The following is a 21,298-nucleotide window of genomic DNA, read 5'->3' on the forward strand; positions in this document are numbered from 1 at the left end:
TTAAGGAGCCATGGGGAAGAAATAATCTCTTACAGGAATTTCCTCTCTCTGTGGGAAAATATATATATTTTTGAACACACTGTTCCTCCTGCCATGCACGCCCTATAGTCTTGGATTGAAAGCATGGCACAGGTAGCACAGCCGAAATGGGAATCGGTGAAAACTTCATGATAAATTTTGTCCTTTTTTAAAAAAAGAAAAAAGAAAAACCAAGAAGCAGAATTAAGATGCATTAAAGAAATCTGCACAGATGACCCAAGCATATAGCTATGGCAGTGGTGGGAATCAAATAATTTAACAACCGGTTCTCTGCCCTAATGGCTAGCTGGGTAGGCGGGGCTCAGTGGTCACGTGACTGGGTGGGTATAGCCAACTCAACGTCACTCCCGTTGATGGGTGCTTCGCCTTAGCTCTTACAATGTAATCAGGGTTAACCGGAGAGACAGTTTCTGTAAGCAGGTCAACAAAGATGAGGGTAGAAACAACACCAGAATGTTTCCTTCCTGCCTTCCTTACAGGATTAGCCCTGTAAAGTGGGGAAAAACAAAAGGAGATTTCTTCCAACAACCGGTTCTCCAAACTGCCTGGAAAGTTACCAACCGGTTCTCCCGAATAGGTGCGAACCGGCTGAATCCCACCACTGAGCTATGGGCTTCTATGCAGGGATGGGATTCAGCTGGTTTGGATGGGTGAGGGAAAACTGGATACTAATTTTGCATCTGGTTTGTTGAACCAGTAGTTAGAAGGACTGGCTGGCTCTGCCCACCCCTCCTCTCCTCTCCCCTCCCAGGAGTCCCCACACAGCCCACACTGGGAGGGTGAAAAATGGGCCTCCCGGCCTCCACCTGACAACCAGACAGAGAACCGGTTGCTAAAATTTTTCAACCCCACCCCTGCTTCTATGGGGACATTTCCAAAAAATGGTGCAGATTGGAAAATGTGAGCCAAGGAAAATGAGCAGATATGCAGAAACTAATGAACGAGAACTGTGACACAGCATAGTTATAGGAACTGTAGGGGAACTATATATTAAAAGAAAAGAACAGTTGATGGCACTTGAAAATGCAATCCATGTATTCAAATCAATAGGAACATATGCATTTATCAAATGTAGATCCTATTCTCTCTATTCTGCCTTGGTCATACTGTAAGGTTCACTTTTTGTTGTTGTTGTTGTTAATCGCGAAACCGTGTCTGACCCATCGCGATCCCATGGACAATGTTCCTCCAGGCCTTCCTGTCCTCTACCATCCTCTGGAGTCCACTGAAGCTCACGCTGACTGCTTCGGTGACTCCATCCAGCCACCTCCTTCTCTGCCGTCCCATTCTTCTTTTGCCCTCCATTGTTCCCAGCATTAGATTCTTCTCCAGGGAGTCCTTCCTTCTCATTAAGTATTTGAGTTTCATCTTCATAATGTGGTCTTTTAAACAGTAGTCAGGGTTGATCTTCTCTAAAACCTTTTTTTAGTTCACAGTTTAAAAAGGACATTGATAAAGTAGAGTATGCAGAAAGAAGACAAAATAAACTGAAGAAAAAAACATATAAATTGGAGGATTAGGTATTTTAGCCTGGAGAATAGATGGCTGCAGAGTCAAGAGAACTGCCTTCAAGTATCTGAAGGGCTGTCATGTAAGAAATGGGGCAGAATTATCCAGGAAACAAGACCAGAAACAGAAGGTTTAAACAAGGAGCCGATTTAATTGGGTGTAGGAAAATATCCTTAATGGTCAGAGTTGGTAGCTTTTTTTCCATGGAGCCCTGGAAGATCTTTGATCAGGAAAGTTTTATTAGTAGATTCTGCATTGCGCAAGAGGGGGTAGTTTAGATGATCTCCAAGTTCCCTTAAATTCTATGATTTCTGTAATGCAGAACATTCCCCTCCCTTTGCATTTATAAAAATCAGTTGACATTTCCATTTTGCCCTGAAGGAAAACTTCATCCTTCTGTGATGCTTGTTTTTTTTTTAAGATTAAGAAATAAAAAAATGTAAAAGAAAGATTTGGCAGAAATGAATAGACTTATGCTTACTATTAAAGACAAAAAAAATCTGAATACTTTTGACATGGGACTTATTTTATCAAGGGTTAGATAATAAAAACCAAAGTTAGAAATGATAAATGTTAAAATGTTAAAATGGATAAAATAGATAAGCTAAATATTATTGCTATTATAGTAGCAATCTTATTGAGATGAATGCTATTGTAAACATTTGATTACGACTGCCTAAAAACAATCGTACCCAGACAACACACTGTTTGATTGAAATGGAATTTTTATATGTTATACAAATAAAGTAAATAAAACATGAAAAAGAGAGAGAAAGATTTGGAAAGTAAGATATCCTTAGATGCAAACTGGTCAGCTAACTAACTATCAGGAGACATTCTTATGTTTATGAATAAGCTGGAAAACCCGAAGTCAAAGGGAAGAATTCTTTTGAGAAACCAGCCAAAGCAGCAAATTTTGGGACAGTGTTACTAATACAGATAGGAGAAGTGAGTGGTTGAATGTCTTCTCCCCTTTTTAAAAACACACACTAACAAATAGCGCTGCAATTAAGAGGCATTGAGAGACTGTATAGAAGGAACAAGATTTAGCCTGGGGTGTTTTTTTTTCTCCTGATATCTGGTCTACAGAATGTGCAAGCTTCAAATTGCTCTCTAGTTCCAAAATTCATTATGAAAATCATAAGTGGTTTGTTTATTTGCTGCCCTTTGTTTTCGAGAACAGCAAGAGTTTTAACCTTTAAGGTCATTCGTACAGTCTCGAAAGGAAGTAACTTCAAGGTGAAGCAATTAAAAGCTTTTCCGATTTTTTTTGGTGGTTCTTAATCCCTTTTTCTTCTTCAAGAAATGCTCTCTATTCCATGTTGGAGGTTTGATCTTCGGCCAATAAGATTTGGGTGTGTACCAATGGGTCCCCTTAGAAGCTGGAAGGGGAAGAAACTAGAATTGGGAACCAGTATGTATTCTTGTTATTGGATTGGTATGTAGACCAACAGCATAATGAGAATAATGTCCTTGGCGGGGAGGGAAAGGGTTTAATAGCAGGTGAATTCAGAGAGAAATCCATCACCAGCAGGTATTTTCTCAACTGGGAAAGTTGAGAATTAACTAATATTTTTTTAAAAAAAAGGAAAAAGGAAGACGGTCTCTAGAAAGAGCGCAGAGAAGAGCAACAAAGATGATTAGGGGACTGGAGGCTAAAACATATGAAGAACGGTTGCAGGAACTGGGAATGAAAAGAAGGACTAGGGGAGACATGATAGCAGTGTTCCAATATCTCAGGGGCTGCCACAAAGAAGAGGGAGTCAACTATTCTCCAAAGCACCTGAGGGCAGAACAAGAAGCAATGGGTGGAAACTAATCAAGGAGAGGAGCAATTTAAAACCAAGGAGAAATTTCCTGACAGTGAGAACAATTAACCAGTGGAACAACTTGCCTCCAGAAGTTGTGAAGGCTCCACACTGGAAGTTTTAAAGAAGAGATTGGATAACTATTTGTCTGAAGTGGTGAAGGCTTTCCTGCCTAAGCAGGGGTTTGGACTGGAAGACCTCCAAGGTCCCTTCCAACTTTGTTATTCCGGGTGGTGAAGTTAGGACTTGATCTGTTGATTTAGTTTCTGGACTATTTGGCCATATTATCCATCAAATGCTGACTGTGCCATTGACAAGTACATGGGGAGGGATGCACTGAGCGGGGTTTTTTTTTTTTGAGGATTCAGAAGGGGCAATTTACTCGCTAGCTTGTTTTCCCAGAAAACTGTGACATTATTGTACCACCCCATGTGGACATCCCTGCCCAAGAGTCACCTTGTGGCCTGCCACTTACCTGGTCCTTGTCTGAAGACATGTTGCTTGGCATGGGGCATGTTTCAGCTCCCCCGCACTGGTCGCTGACGTTCTCCAGCTGTGTGGGCAATGTCCTTGGTGACTTCCGGTCCGTTTCGCAGAAACTGATGAAGGGGAAAGAACACAATGACACCCATGAGTCATGAGATCAAATAAATAATTGGGCTCAAACCAGGGTTCTGAGGTTAACCATGCATTCTTGAGTCCTGGAGCAAGGAGTGTCCCAATCTCAGTGACTAGTTGCCTCTGCTTGCTGCAAGTAAAGGCAAGACTTTTCCCGTCTGTTTGAACACCAATTTCCTCACACAATCAGAAGTTCGAATCAGTCCAGGGCGACACAAAGGAACAAACGGAAACTCTACCTTCTGCCCAAAATAGAACTGGAGAGCCAAAAGGGGAAAAACAAACAAAAAGGAACCAGAAGATGGATAGTTATAAACTCAACTTGCACCGAATATGCGGCGATGGCTGGGATTCTTCTGTAACAGAGCCTCCAACTTTTTCTACAATAAGTTTCTGATCAAAAGCCATTTCATTCCTGGATTCTTGTGTGGGCTAGTTAATGAGTTTCAGTCCAGCTTGCCAAGGGGAAAGCTGACACCCTGGTGTCACACAGGTGCCGAGAGCCCAGTCACCAAGAAAAAATAATAATAATCCAGCAATGGAAACTTGTCTACTCGGTAAAAGCTAATAAGTCCTTTCGAATGCCTCGTGTTACTCTAATTGGAGCTTGTGGCATTCCTGCAAATAAATACAATGGCAGAGCTGCACCTTAGCTTGACAGCAGCCAGCTTCCTAGATTATTAAAAAATACGACAAAAACATATTTTAAAATAAATCAGGATGAGAAAGACGAGGGGTCCATGGCTGAATCCCCAACCACATGCTGTCTCCCTGTTCTACTAGAAGAATTCCATGCAAAACCGCAGATATTTGGCCACCATCAAGGAGAATGCCTCTAACCTTCACCCTGCTGGCCTTCCATATTTATGAGAGAGGTGCCGTACTGCAGAATGGCCACTGCAAACCAGTGGTGGGTTCTGGCCAATACGGCCGTACCGGTAGTAGCTGGGAGCAGCCGACAACATACTGGTACGGTGGCTCGTTTGGCCCAACCGCCCGCCCGGTTTTTAAATACTGGTTTTTAAAAGCAACTGGCCAATTGTGCATCCCTGCGTGAGCTCCCGCAAGCAGCTGGGTGTCGCAGGGGTGGTGGATTGCATATGCATGCACAGCGCATATGCACAAAAGGATGTGCAGCACCTGGTAGAGATGGGGAGAGGAACCACAACTGCTGCAATCCAAATGTTCAGGTAGTCCTCAACTTACAATGCCGATTTAATGACTGCTCAAAGTTACAACGGCACCTGAAAAAAAAGTAGCTTATGGCCATTAGAGCACCTCCGTGTTACAATTCAGAGGATTGGCAACTGGCTCGTATTTACGACAGTTGCAGTGTCCTGGGGTCATGTGAGTCCCCTTTTGTGACCTTCCGACAAGCAAAGTTAACGGGGAAGCCCGATTCACTGAACGACCAGGTTACTAAGTATAGCACAGCCTTTATTGTCGTTGTACATCATGCATACAACGGAATTGGTTGTAACCAATTAGCAACTTAAATGATTAACAACTGGCATGATTCACTTAAGAACGGTGGCAAGAAAGATTGCAAAATGGAGCAGAATTCATTGAACAACCGCCTTGCGTAGCAACAGAAATTTAGGGGCTCAACTGTGGTCGTAAGATGAGGACTACCTATATTAATGAGAGAGCTGTCATACTGCGGAACTGCCACCACAAACCAAATATGCAAGCTTTATATTATTCCCCAACTATGTTTCGTTGACAGTTTTGGGGTTCACTCTTGTTAGGAGGCTGGTACATTGGAACATCAGATTTGTACCCCAAATGAAGAGAAGGCAGAGTTCAAGAGTTTCTCTCCCTCCAAGTCTCTATTTTTTTAAAAGAAATTCCTTCTTTTTCTTTTTAATAAGTTTTTTTTTAAATATACTATTGAAAAAAATGGTCCTTCTGGGTTCAGCTCCAAGTGGGGAGAAAGACACTGGAAACCTGGAGGATGCTTGGAAAGATGGTTTAATGGTGGTGGGTAGGACCAGATGGTTTGAGATCCTCGGCAAAAACGACACATGGGTGAGAGGGTGAGAGAAATTTATACCCTCTGTTGGGCTTTGAATTTGAGCTTTTAAAATAGGGAAAAAAATGCCCTCAGAGGGAGAGATAATTAAAAAAAATATTAGTCTATGCAGAAATGAACAGGTTAACATTGGCAATTAAAGAGAAGGAAGGATCTGAGTATTATAAGACATGGGGATGCTTCTACTACTGGGTAGAAAATGAATATAGACAAAAAGAAACAGAAAACTGAATAATTTTGGGAGGAAAAAAAACATAGAATCACACGGGAGGAGCTGAATTAAAAGGTAATTGAAATGTAAAGGCAAAGGTAAGATAAAAAATAGATTAAAATGATGTAACTGTTAAATATGATGACATAAAGATTCTACCCAGATGACACATTGTAGGATTAATGACGTAAGAGAGGTGATGGAAGAAATAAAAAAATAAAAACTTTAAAAATAATAATTTGAGCTTGTATTCTGATTGGTTGTCAGACTCCCATGGGGCCATGCAGGAGCAACTCTGTAGGCTGTCCTGAGTCCTAACTTTGGTTGACTCTTGCTGGGTGATAAAGTAATGAAAGGGCTTTGGGATTCCTGTTATGGCTCTCCCTGAAGGAGGCAGATCCTTGTTATGTAGAATAGACTGTCTCAGGTCTTAATGGCCCATTGACAGAAGTGAGTTCTGCCTCCCTTTTAGGGGAAATATTCTGCCCTTTTAATATTTCCTAAAACATTTCGTTTTCTAGGAGAAGATTGGGTGCTAACTTCCTACAACATATAAATATTAAATACATGAACAGGGTGGCATCTGGGTATCATTAATTTTGATACCAAAATAATAGTGATTAGACTAACAATTTTATTAGCCTTAATCACGTTAATCATACTCACATCATTATAGTAGCATTGTACATAATGCAACCATCTTTCAATTGCTTGTCCTTTCATCTACATACTGGTTTCAATGTATTATGTAGAATATGCATAGTCATATTCCCCCTTTCTAATTTCTACCTCTATTCTGTATCTTAATATCACAAATTTTATAGTGGTAGGTACCTTGGTTCCACCACAAAACCGCGGTCAACTAAAGCGCGCTCGACAAAACCGCGTACCTGACGTCATCACAGCGTGACAAAAAAAGCATGCTGTGAGCGCTAAAGCTAAAATTAACCCCTAAACCTAAACCTTACCCCCTGAAACCTAACCCTAAACCTAACCCTAAACCTAACCCTAAACCTAACGCTAAATCTAACGCTAACCCTTAACCTAACCCTAACCCTAACGCTTAACCTAACCCTAAACCTAACCCTACCCTTAACCTACCCTAACCCTAACCCTAAACCTAACCCTTACCTTAACGTGAATCGGCTTGCTTTCAAAGCGCTTTTTAAAGTGCCCTTTTTTCTCCGCGGTCGCTGTTGTCGTGCTGCTGCTGATGTCAGTGATGCGCTTTAATCGGGCGCGCTTTAGTGGACCGCGGTTTTGTCGTGCCACGGGTACCTTCTGATTTTTCATCTCCCATGCCACATTCAGCCATTTGGCTCTAAGGAGGCTGATATAGTCTCCTCTAGATTGTTTCCGCAGGCTAAACTAGGTGAAGGTAAAAGTTCCCCTCGCACATATGTGCCAGTCGTTCCTGACTCTAGGGGGCGGTGCTCATCTCCGTTTCAAAGCCGAAGAGCCAGCACTGCCCGAAGACGTCTCCGTGGTCATGTGGCTGACATGACTATATGCCAAAGGTGCACGGAATGCCATTATCTTCCCACCAAAGGTGGCCCCTATTTTTCTACCTGCATTTTTACGTGCTTTCGAACTGCTAGGCTGGCAGAAGCCGGGACAAGTAACAGGAGCTCACTCCCGTTAGGCGCTAGGGAATCGAACCGCTGAACTGCCAACCTTTCGGATCGACAAGCTCAACGTCTTAACCACTGAGCCACCTTCAGGCTAAACTAGTGTCTTCTAAATTTGGGGCAAAATAGAGGCCTCTCACACATTTTCCCTTCTGGTTCGCCCCATTTTCCTAAAGGTTATGTGTGGGGCATCAATACAATGCAGGGAAGGGACTCAGCCCAGCCGCAGACAATTGAAATGTCGTAACAGCACACAAATCTTTTTTTTTAAAAAAATCAAACAGGAAACCAAACTCCTTAAAATAATAATTATTCAACACTTGGAGTGGAAGAATTATTCCCTGCTCTAGAGAGCAACTAGAAAAACAGGATAGAGAAATGACTAAGGTACCTCTTTCAGTGATCCAAGGGGGAAAAATGAGCTGCTATCTCACTGAGCAGACCCCCCCCCCAAAAAAAATCCCCCACAAATTCATCTGGTTCCCATCTTGGCTGTTCTCCGGGGCTTGATTTAAAGGGGTGATGATTACTTTTTACTGAGAAGCAGTAGAGTGGTTAAGGCGAGGGGCTGGAAAGTGGGAGACAAGGAGTTCTAGTCCTGCTTAGGTACAAATTCAGCTGGGGGTGGTGGGCTTGGGGTGATCTTTCTCAGCCCTAGGAGGGGAGGGCAAACCATTTCTGCGAAGCTTGTGGGGAAAAAAGTACAGGGACTTTGTCTGGGTAGTTGTCAGGAATCAATAATGACCTGGAGATGCCCGCAGATAGATGCACACATATCCAAAGTCATTCTCCATTTAAAAAAAAAAATAGAATAGAATACAAAATATGGAATGGAATTAAATATAATAGGAAATATAGAATAGAATAGAATAGAATAGAATAGACTGGAATAGACTGGAATAGACAGGACAAGACTACAACACAATACAGTACAATACAATACAATGCAATACAATACAATACAATACAATACAGTTAGATAGAATAGATCCCACAGATTGGGCCTCCTTCAGATGCTGTCAGCCAGACAGTGTCGGCTGGTGGGCCCCCGGAGGAGAGCCTTCTCTGTGGCTGCTCTGACTCTTTGGAATCAGCTACCCCCAGAGATCTGGACCATACCCACTCTCATGGCCTTCAGGAAAGCTGTAAAAACTTTTCTATTCCGGCAGGCCTGGGGCTGTTGACCTCATTGTTGAGGTCCAGCCCAGATTAGAATGAATGTATGAGGTGTTGCTATTTTAAACTGTTTTTTTTTTCCTTATGTGTTTGTTATGTGTCTTTTTCCCCCTCTTTTTTGTAAGCCGCCCGGAGTCCTTCGGGATTGGGCGGCATATAAATTTTATAAATAAAATAAAATAAATGAATGAATGAATGAATGAATGAATGAATGAATAAAAGTTGAAAATATAGGATAGGATAGAATAGAATGGAATGGAATGGAATAGACTGGACACTAGACTAGATTAGACTAGAACTAGATTAAAATATATGGAGTGGCACAAAGTGGATAGAACAGAACAGACTAGAATGAGGAGGAGGAGAAAGCAGAGTAGAGTAGAGTAGAATAGAATAGAATAGACTGGACACTAGACTAGATTAGACTAGAACTAGACTAAAATATATGGAGTGGCATGAAGTGGATAGAATAGAACAGAACAGAATGAGGAGGAGGAGGAGAAGGAAGGAGAGTAAAGTAGAATAGACTAGAATAGAATAGACTGGACACTAGACTAGATTAGACTAGAACTATACTAGAATATATTGAGTGGCGTGGAGTGGCATGGAACGGAATGGAACGAAACAGAACAGAACAGAATAGAATAAAATGAGGAGTAAGAGGAGGAGTAAGAAGGAGAATAGAATAAATAGAATAGAATCGAATCAGGAACCGATGTAGTTTCTTAGCAGTTGGGGATCATTGCTTTTATTCCTAATGGATAATACCTCCATCATTCTAATTATCTTAAATACAAGGAACATGACTTAGGTGTACTATTTAATCATTTGTACGCCACCTCCAGAATGCTTGACCACCAAAGGTACTTAATGATCCCTCTGGCTTTATGGCCAGTTCACGATCTTGCAATCTTGTGGCCGAAGTCACAATTGAAAGAAGGAAGAGAGAAGAAAGAGAGCATGTTTTATTTTGCAGTTTTGTCTCACAGCTCACAAAATATTGGAGCTCTCCCTGAACTGAAAAATAAAAATATCCGGCGAATATACAATGACTTCAAAAGCAGAGGTACCCTCGCTTCAGCGTTCAATGGTATTTGATTTCGTCTGCCATTCAAGTGACTTTCTCCATGACGGGATTTATTCCCTTGCATTTACAAGAACACATCAAAATGTTTCGCATAAAGTGGAGCAGTTTCTCTTTCATTATGTCAGTATTGTAGCTCACCTACCGAGACCCCCACACATGCACACAAACATACTCGCCAGGCAAAACTAAACCCTACAATGCAAGCACAAAAAAGGCTTGTGTTCCCCCAGGGTGTTCATTGGCTACTTTTAAGAATAAGTAAATCACAGGTCGAAGTAGGGTTTTCTTTTAAAAAAAAAGAAAAGAAAAAAATTCTCATGGCTGAGCGGTTGTTATCAAAGCCACTTTAAACAATCAAACTGACAAAAAAAGGTTTTATTTATTGGATTCTTTTTTAAGAAAAATCCAGAACGGCCAAGGAACAGAACAATAACTCAGGAAGTGACTGCTTCAGATCTTATTTCTGTGACACCCCTTGTTTCTTTGATACGAGGAGCCGCACGGGGACGATAATATTGATTAACTTGACAGAACCGTTGCAAAGTCAAATCTGAGTGTCGTAAGCAGTTTGGAACGTGATTAAAACACACACAAATGCTAAATTAGCCTCATCGTGGCACTAGTCAGAATCGATAAAATTACTCAAGCTGTGCATCGCTTTGGATTCCAGTCTGAAAAAAAAAAACCTGGTTTTGGAGTGTGTGGGAGTACGAATGGAGCATCTGTTACAACTCATTAAAGCAGTTGCATCTGTTTCTAGGTATGGTGGAGTTCTGAAAACAGATGCAGCTGCTTTAATGAGTCACCGGCAGGTGCTGCATTCTTGCTCCTCTATACTCTGAAACAGTAATTTGGAACAAAATCCAACGCGATGCAAATCTCTTATCGCTTATCTTATACATGTCTTTTCTATTCTCTCTAATGACTGCATTCACATAACCAACTGAACCTAGTGAATCCATATTGTTTGGTGTGTCAGCCCCCTAAGTAGAACCAAACAAGGAAATGAACTCCACAGGAAGCTCATAAAACTTGTTTTTTAATTATACAGATTAACAGAGTTGGAAGGGACCTTGTAGGTCATCTAGTCCAATCCCACACCCAAGCAGGAGACCCTACACCATTTCTGACAGAGGGCAGCCCAGTCTCTTCTTGAAAGCCTCCAGGGATGAAGCTCCCACAACTGCTGAAGGCGACTTCTGTTCCATGGATTGATTGTTCTCACTGGCAGAAAGTTTCTCCTTATTTTTAGATTGAATCTCTCCTTGATTAGTTTCCTCCCATTGCTTCTTGCCTTTATAATAAAGGTGGGCGATCACTCTGCTTATACATGTTATTTGAAAAAGGCCCTAGATATTTTATCTTGCTAACTTTCCCTTTTGAAGCTAGTTATGCAACATTTGGGGTATGCTTGGACTTTCTTCAGAGGTTTTCTGCTCTCCCTCCTTGGATGGAGAACAGGAAGTACCTCAAAGGTGTGCTTCAAAGCCAAGTATTTGAACCAAGGTATTCTAACCGCAGAGATTATCTCTCACATTTTTTAAAAAAATATGTGGAGGAAGTAATCTTTTTCCTAGCTTGGTTTTTTTAAAAATAGCTATTATAAAATCAGATAAAGAGCAGAACCCAACTTACAATTAAATCACCAGCCAAGGACAATGTGGCCCAGGCTGGAGATAAATTAAACAATGGTCGTTCCACACTGTGGGGGGTAAGTGAAGGAAAGAAATTGGAAGAGGAACATTTTACAGCATTTAAAACCCTGTTTCCCCCAAAATAAGCCCTCTCCGGATAATAAGCCCAATCGGGCTTTTGAGCGCATGTGCTAAAATAAGCCCTCCCCTGAAAATAAGCCCTCCCTGAAAATATTGCAATACAGCAGAGCAGACACTTGGCCTTATTTTCGGAGAGGTCTTATTATTTTTGAGGTGCAGGAGGCGTTGAGCGTGGTCACCTCATGGCTGTTGCTGTGCTGCAATATTTTTTCAGGGAGGGCTTATTTTGGGGGGAGGCTTATTTTAGTGCATGCACTCAAAAGCCCGATTAGGCTTATTATCTGGGGGAGATCTTATTTTCAGAGAAAACAGGGTAGAATGCAAAAAAAGGGACCTTCTTCTATCTAGGTCCTTGAGATACATAGACTTCAGGTTCTAGACTCTTCAACCAGTTGGGATTTTAGGCACTGGTGTTTGCATGGCTGGGGAGCATTGCTCTACATCACCGTTTCTCAATCACAGCAACTTTAAGATGGATGGAGCCCGAGTCCCAGAATTCCTACTGGCTGGTGAAGTCCATTTTCAGAAAACTTACTGCCCTGTACCACGTGTCATCCAAAATTAGTTTTCTTGCTCCATTTAATTTGGGATCACGTACTTTAATGCACCCAGCTTTTAAAATTTGCAGGAATACAGAATGCAGTGTATCTTTATTGCTGATCTGGGGGCCTACAGCCCATGAGCTGTGCCTATGGCTAAATGCTAGCTCGGCCTCAAAAGGGCTGACAGACCAAGGGAAAGTGCAAAAGAGTTTATTTCCGTTGCAAATTTAATGAAACCAGTTACTGAGCAGGTCAAGCTAGCAGCATTTAGTCAGGCTAACCTGAACGAGCCTCTCACATTTTGCAGAGAATAAGGAAGAGAAGCTTGGCAAAAATACGCAATAGCCATTGCTGTTATGTAAACAAAGTTGGAACATATCTTTAAGTCTTAGCAATCAAGAACTTATTCAGAAGTGACTCGGGTATAAGCCAGGGTATAAAAAGAAGAGGACGACGTAACGTTGCTAAACCAAAGGTTTTAAGTCGATGTTCTGATGGAGACTTCCCAAGAGCATGAAGCAAACTCCTTGTCCCGACAAAAACCCTTTTTATTAATTTACTGTGACTTCTGCTTATTCACATCCAGCAAAGTCTTTCAAGGGAGGATTTACAGTCACAGACCTTATCTGGCTTGGAGAGCTGCCAGGCCGATATCTGCAGAACTTGGCAAGGAGTCTTGGAGAGTCAGGAACCAATTAAGCAAACTAATTGTCTCCTGCAAACTCCACTCCCCTTTTGCTCCTCTTTTATTTCCTCTGGGAGGGGCCATTCATCGTCCACCAGTGACCTTACTCCCAAGTCGACCCCTGTTCTTTAGCTGTTCCCTTCGTCTGGCAACTCTGCGCATGTGCACACCGGGAACAGGCTCCAGCTGTTCTTCTGCCTCACTGATGTCTGACTCTGAAGGCAGCTGATAACTGGACCCCTCTCTGCCTCTGACAGAGAGCCCTCATCATAGCCTTCCCCAGACTCCAAGACTGGCCCATGTTCCTCCCCAACCTCCTCACTGTCCGAATCTGCTGCCAACTCTGCAGGCTGCTGGCAGGCCACAACAGTTGAGGACTTGTCTGTATGTAAAATGGGTCAACTGATTGCGTTTAGATGTTTTCACATCCGTGACTAGGTAGAGTTGAATTAATCCAGGAGATGACAGAGTCTGCTGTGGATTAATGCAATCCCCAGTTGTTAATTGGCTGGATCAGCTAACTCATTTTTGCTGTTGTCTCAATGTGCTAACCCATCCCTGACCTAAATATGGAAACAGACCTTCTGTTTTTTTAACGCTGTCTAAAGCACCCACCACTTTTATCCCTCATTATTAATTATAACCCGAAGCCCCTAGTGTCTATCACTAACAGGTGCACTTAGGGCCCAGGCTTCCTTACGAAACTGAGTTCAGATTTTGCAGCCAATTTAATCCCATTTAATTTTTGCACATTTCATTTTTGCATTTCACCATTCTGCTGCATTCGGATGTGCTAAGCTTGATGAGTGTTAAGTTCAGTTCGTTTTCTTTCTTGTTGGTTTTTGTAACGATTCCTTACTGTAGATGCTGGGTTTTTATTTTTTAAACTAGCCGATAACCCACTGTTGCCTGGCTATTTATTTATAGGGGGAAAATGTCTGGACCAAACGTAATTTCTAATGTTGGATTTTCCCCCTTACCAGAGGGAGCCCCCTTGTGGAGTACTGTGAAGCCGTTACCATGGCAATTCCACTTCGCTGTACAGTAGAAGCCATTTTACAGCAGTACAGTAGAAGCCATTTTAAGGCACAACAGGCTACATCTTAACAGAAAACACACCCCGAGGGCAGTGTTGAAATTCTAAAATTTTTATTACTGGTTCTGTGGCCGTGGCTTGGTGGGCATGGCGGAGGAAGGATACTGTAAAATCTCCATTCCCACCCCCCTCCAGGGGAAGGATACTGTAAAATCCCCATTTTCACCACATTCCAGGGAAAGGATAATGTAAAATCCCCATTCCCTCCCCACTTCTGGGAGAAGGATATTGCAAAATCTCCATTCTTAATCCACTCTGGGGCCAGCCGGTTCTCCCAACTACTCAAAATTTCTGCTACTGGTTCTCCAGAACCTGTCAGAACCTGCTGAATTTCACTCCTGCCCGAGGGGCTTTAGAGGTATATTACACCCCCCCACCCAGTATTTGTTTCCAGAGAGTAAGTCATCTGTGTGCCATGTGTGGTTGAAATTGCTTGAGGTGTTTCTCACTTATGCTGGAACACACACACACACACACGAATCAACATCACTCCAATTGAATTGTAACTGGTGTGTAGCTACTTATGGGAGACACGGAGGATGAAAATTGATTCTCAACCTGCAAAGCACCATTCTCCACCGAGGTTTCACCCCTCCCTTAAACTCTGGAGGCAGCAATATTTCCATTCTATTCTTCCACTTTGAAAAAAAGACCCAGGAAATCCCAGGGAGTTATAAGATAAAAAGCACCCTGAACCTCACAGCTCAGAGGGAGGTGTAACTGTTGACTAATTTTCCTTTTTCCTTTTTTCAATCAGCCTACAGCTCCACAATGCACACCTCTATTTATTGAAAAGTTCTTGACAAGGTGCCTTTGTATGCAATAATCTTTTAAGAGCTTATCTTGTTCCTGTGCAGGCCATTCTAACTCCCTTCTAGGGCATGGAAAAGCCTTAATTTGCCTCAAGCAACATTAACATGTTCTGCTTCTATGTTTGAACTTAGATTGGCTTCTCAAGAGGCCACCTCCTCACCAGCATCATTCTTGGGTGTGTGCTTGCACCTTTTGTCTAAGGACACACAATTATCCAAAGGCAAGTATGTGGATGAAACCATTAAAAAAAAACTTTATTTATTAGGTTTTTAAAACCCTGCCTTTATTATTGGAATGGAATGGAATATTGGTGAAAATCAAAACAAAAGCAAGTCATTCCTACAGGCCCATGATGGCGAACCTCTGGCTGTGTGCCACAGATGCCCCACACGGAGCCATATTTGCTGGCATGGCAGCCTTCAGCTTCGGAGCTTGACAGCAGTGAGGCAGAAGAACAGCTGGCGCCTGCTCCCAGTGTGCGCATGCACAGAGCTGCCAGAAGAAAAGAACAGCTAAGAAATCAGGGTCGACGTGGTAGTAAAGCCACAGGTGGATGGTGATTGGCCCTCCAATAGGAAATAAAAGAGGAGCGAGAGGGGAGGGGGCTTTTGCAGGAAACAATTGCTTCGTTCGTTAGATTCGTTTCAGGAGTGTGAAGATCTGTCCGTGAATCTCAGAGACTCTGTGCCAAGTCTTTCCTTGCACAGGAAGGAAAATATTGACAGGGCAGCCTTCCAAGCTAGATAAGGTCTGTAGTCATAACTTCACCTTTGAAAGACTGTTTACCACGCCTTTGCTGAATGTAAATGAGAGGAATTCACATCCGTTTAATAAAAGGGGTTTTGTCCGGACCAGGGATCTGCTTCGTGCTTTATTGGGAAAGCCTAGGTCAGAACAAAAGGCTCACAGAACGCTGTTACCTTCCCACCAAAGTGGTACCTATTTATCTGCTCGCATTTGCATGCTTTGGAACTGCTTGGTGAGCAGGAGTTGGAGCAGGGAACAGGAGCTCACCCCTGGGTCTCAAACCCAGTCTGTTAGCTTTCCAGCTGAGAAATTCAGTGTCTTTCACCACTGAGCCATTGAGCCCCACAGTCCAGGAACAGGACCCCCACCCCCCAAAAGAGAAGAAAGCAAAACCTCTCCTTTCTCCTCGCCCAGACACATGTTTATAATTAATAATCCAAAACTTACCAAGCACAAGCCGAACACTTCCTACACACGAATGCAAGACCATCATGTTGAAACATAATATGCTCATGTAATCAACAGCAGGGGGTAAGGTTCTTTTCCAAAAAATCCCAAACGCTCTGCTCGTTTCCAGAAGTAACCAATGAGGATGTACTTGATAGGTCATGACTCAGAAGTTTAGACGGAGTTCAAACAGAAAAGAAAAAAAATGATCCAGAGATAACATGATACGAAAGCTCCAGAAGGAACAGCTCATTTCACAAGGGCCCTGGGGTGGTTCTGTCCGCCCTTCTATTAATCCCACTCCAGAACATTGGTTGACAAATTGAAAATATTTTCACAAATACCTTGCGGCCCACATCTTATTCATAGCTGTTTGTTGTTGTTAGTTGTGAAGTCATGTCCGGCCCATCGCAACCCCATGGACAATGTTCCTCCAGGCCTTCCTGTCCTTTACCATCCTCTGGAGTCCATTTAAGGTCTACTGCTATGGTGACTCCATCCAGCCACCACATTCTCTGTCATCCCCTTCTTCTTTTGCCCTCAATCGTTCCCAACATTAGGCTCTCCTCCAGGGAGTCCTTCCTTCTCATTAGGTGGTCAAAGTATTTTGAATTTCCTCTTCATGATCTAAAGAGCAGTCAGGGTTGATCTCCTCTAGGACTGATGAAACACAGATGTCTTCAAATCCTTGGAAAAGAGATGAGAACATTGGTGACCTTCTCTGCTATTGCATTCATTTACTGATGACGTAGATAAGGGGTCCATTCGAATATCCTGTTTTGTATTTGACCAACTTACATTAACCCCCAGGAGAAGCCAATAGATTTCCTCTCTTTATGGACAATCACTTTGAAGACCTCAGATAGGATTTAACCTCTGATGTTTCTTCTTCTTCTTCTTCTTCTTCTTCTTCTTCTTCTTCTTCTTCTTCTTCTTCTTCTTCTTCTTCTTCTTCCTCTTCCTCTTCCTCTTTCTCTTCTTCTTCTCCTCCTCCTCCTCCTTCTTCTCCCTCCCTCCTTCCTTCCTTCCTTCCTCCTCCTTCCACATCTGTCATCAGACGTTGGCGATCATGTTGGCAATCCTAATTTTATTAACAGCCTCATGAAAAAGTGGCTGTTGAGTTTTGTCCAAACCAGTCAAGGATTTCATTTGCCTTCAATCTTTCATTAGAGGATTAAGTGAAGGATGACATATTTTTCCGGGTGTCGCATCGCATGTCCGAAATATTCTAACTTTAGCTTTTTTATGGTTTTGATGATTTCCCTTGGCTTTCTCAGGTGGCATTTCACCTCCTCATTTCTGATTTTGTCAACCTAGATTATCTGCATAGTCACCAGGATTTTGATCTTGACTTGATCGCTCTTTACCTTTTAACCTTTAAGTACCTGAAAGAATATTCCATAATTGATCACGAGGATGTTCTATTGTTCCAGGAAGCAGGATATAGAAAGAGGAAAGCCAAATTCCCATTGAAAGTTCAGAAAATAATAATAAGCAATGGAAATAATTTACCAAAGGAAGTCCGGAGCTTCCTTCACTGAAAAAGTTCAAGCCAGAGGCAAGACAAGCATCTATCCTGGATGATTTAATTTGGATTCTTGTACTGAACAACAAGAAGGTTGGACTCAAGCTTTTTCTGTTCTGACTTAGGCTTCCTCATACAGTAAAAAGCACACACTTAGTCCCCAAAATCCTCTTTTTATTTCAAAGGCTGTGAATTATGTTCATTCACAGCCCGTAATGAATCCCAAATAGTTGTAAAGAGTCCTATAGTAGGTTGCCAAAGTCTTTCGGGATAAGGCTGAAAAGCACCCACCTTTATCTTCCTTGAAATGCTGCCAAAGACCTAATTGGCAATTATCTTGCAAGGCCACACGGAGCACAGAGTCAAAACAGAGTTTCAGAAGATAAAGTGACCAGCATGAACCAAGTTGCTTCCTGCAAAGGTTCATGTACCTTTGCCCCTTCTTTATGTCCTATGGGAGGGGCCAATCACCTCCAAGCCTTACTCCCAAGTCGTCCCTTCTGTCTTAACTGTTCTTGCCTTCTGGCAGCTCTGTGCATGTGCGCACTGGGAACAGGGGGAGCCTGTTCCTCTGCCTCGCTGCTGTCCAACTCTGGAAATTCTGGAGGCAGCATATAACTCCCAGATGGCCTTGGCCCCCTTTCTGCCTCCGACTCAGAGCCCTCGTCAGAGCCTTCCCCAGACTCCAGGACTAGCCCATGTTCCTCCCCAACCTTCTCGCTATCCAACTCTACTGCTAGCTCTGCAGACCGCCGGTGGACCACAACAATTTTCAATGTCTCTTTCCAGTACTAGGATTATACGCCTTACAGATTAATATTTGCAATCGTCACAGCCCTGCGCAAGCAACTCTGTTTGCGGGCAAAATCCTATATGAATTTTATTTACTTTTGTCTTTCCCTTTGACTAAGAGGTGATGCCCTTATGGGGAGAGCACGCTTTCTAGCCCAATTGTGGAAAATAAGATCCTTTTAAAAATACATCCACTGCCTGATGGGTTCGTGAAAGGCATAAACCTCAGGAGTCACAAGGAAAATGTAGGAGTCCAGCTAGACTTGAGGCATTCGAAGCTGGTCAAAGAGATACGATATGACAACCATCTTTAGGCAAAGTAAAAATAGAAGCAGAAGAGTGATTGTCGAAGGAGTCACCGTCACCTTTCACCCCATGGGTAGAGGGGGGCGGGCGGCAGATAATATCTTTGGGGTAAGATATCTTGACGTGTAGCAATCCATGATCTTCGCCGGCTTTTCGTTTGGGGCATTAGAAGCATTTTTGCTCCCTTTATGGTCTTTCAAAGAAAGTAAAAGGTTTTTTTCCCAAGTTGAGGTCCTTTTTGAGTGTTTTCCTGGAAACTTCCAGATAGTTTTTGTTGCCAGCAACATGTCTTCTACCTGAATTTTTTTTAAAAAGTCCTTTGCTAGTCTAAATCTCTGGGACTGCCGCTAACTATATTGTTGTTGTTGTTAGTTGCAAAAGTCGTGTCCGACCCATCGTGTCCCCGAGTCCATTTAAATTCATGCCGACTGCTTCAGTGACTCCATCCAGCCACCTCATTCTCTGTCGTCCCTGTCTTTTTTTGCCCTCAGTCATTCCAGGCATTAGGCTCTTCTCCAGGGAGTCCTTCCTCACTTGGAGACTCCAAGAATCTCTTTTCAAAATTGGGTGAAACCAATTTTGAAGCCATTCTGAAGCCACCTCTCCGGGATGTTTTAATTTGAATTTATTTGACTGGAGATTGAGACTCAATTGCCCAACCAACATCTTCTGACTTCATAATTCTTTGACACTTTTGTTCTACATGACCCTAACCTTAACCCTAGCCCAAACAGTTGCTTGGTGGTGGATCAGTTGTGGCCCGCCAGCAGAGCTGGCAGCAGATTCGGACAGTGAGGAGGTTGGGGAGGAAGATGGGCCAGTCATGGAGTCTGGGGAAGGCTCCGATGAGGGCTCTGTGTCAGAGGCAGAGAGCGGGCCATGGCCGTCTGACAGTTATCAGCTGTCTTCGGAATTGGACAACAGTGAGGCAGACCAACAGCTAGAGCCTGTTCCCAGTGTGAGAATGTGCACAGTTGCCAGAAGAAGGGAACAGCTAAAGAATAGGGGTCAACTTGGGAGTAAAGGTCACAGATGGACGATGAAGGGCCCCTCCCAGAGAAAATAAAAGAGGGGAGAAAGGGGAGTGGAGTTTGCAGTTGACAATTAGTTTGCTTCATTGGTTCGTGACTCTCCGAGACTCCTTGCCAAGTCCTGCAGATATCGGCCTGGCAACTCTCCAAGCCAGATAAGGTCTATGACTATAAATCCTCCCTTGAAAGACTTTGCTGGATGTGAATGAGCAGAATTCACATTAGATTAATAAAATGGGGTATTGTCGGAACAAGGAGTTTGCTTCATGCTATTGGGAAGCCTCAGTCAGAACAGCAGTTAAATATTCATTTTGAAGTGGGAAACACAAGAGTCATGTCAAAAATTTCAACAAACTGTCCTTGCCCATGAGTGCAATGTAGTTCTATCTCTTTTGGGTCCCTCAATCCCTCAAAATATGCTATGTCACATCCATGGCTGCCCCAAGATATCCTCCCAATCGCCACATTGACCCAGAGTGCAGTTGGTGTATTTTTGTCTCAGTGTGTTTTGTCAGTTGTGGTTTGCAAGTCCCAGCTTAGGGCTTAACGCGACATACTTAATAAATCATGAGCAGACAAAACCTCAGCTTAATGAGATGTAAACATGTCATTTGATGCGTGTCTAAACAGCTGATGTCTCAGCTGGTTACCGTCCAGAATACACAAGGAAACCAATGTAATGTAAACAGGAGCAGCCCGCGATGTGCCCCCCTCCCCCCCGTATAAGGTAGTAATTACGGATGTTGCTATGGTAATTATGAATAAGTTTTTGTCATCGTCTTCTAGAATAACAGAGTTGGAAGGGACCATGGATGTCTTCTAGTGCAACCCCCTGCTCCGCTTCAGACAAATGGTTATCCAACATCTTCTAAAAACTTCCAGTGTTGGAGCATTCACAACTTCTGAAGGCAAGTTGTTCCACTGGTTTATTGTTCTCACTGTCAGGAAATTTCTCCTTAGTTCTAGGTTGCTTCTCTCCTTGATTAGTTTCCCCCCATTGCTTCTTGTTCTACCCTCAGGTGCTTTGGAGAATAGCTTGACTCCCTCTTCTTTGTGGCAGCCCCTGAGATATTGGAAGACTGCTATCATGTCTCCCCTAGTCCTTCTTTTGATCAAACTAGACATACCCAGTTCCTGCAACCGCCCTTTATATGTTTTAGCCTCCATTCCCCTCATCATCTTTGTTGCTCTTCTCTGCACTCTTTCTAGAGTCTCCACATCTATTTTACATCATGGCGACCCAAACTCAACTTTCAGCCATTAGCTTACTGACTAGTTGACGTTCCAATGGCAACTGGAAAAAGTGACCCATGACAAGTTTTCACCTTTATGACCATTGCAGTCATGTCATAAAAATTCAGACGCTTGGCAACTGACTCACATTTATGACGGCTGCCGTGTCCTTGGGTTCACCTTTTGCGACTTTCTGAC

The 21,298-nt window shown here is 42.8% G+C and overlaps 1 protein-coding gene across 1 annotated transcript in view; it reads right to left on the reverse strand.

Annotated features, from left to right (window-relative positions):
* The window catches only part of NOS1 (nitric oxide synthase 1), an 83,044-nt gene that overhangs the window by 56,342 nt on the left and 5,404 nt on the right, over positions 1-21,298 (reverse strand). The window contains 1 exon segment of the mRNA XM_032230122.1: positions 3,832-3,955. Coding sequence (XP_032086013.1) covers positions 3,832-3,955 — 124 coding nt within the window.

The sequence above is a fragment of the Thamnophis elegans genome, chromosome 13 (genome assembly GCF_009769535.1).
Source record: "Thamnophis elegans isolate rThaEle1 chromosome 13, rThaEle1.pri, whole genome shotgun sequence".
Classification (NCBI taxonomy): domain Eukaryota; kingdom Metazoa; phylum Chordata; class Lepidosauria; order Squamata; family Colubridae; genus Thamnophis; species Thamnophis elegans.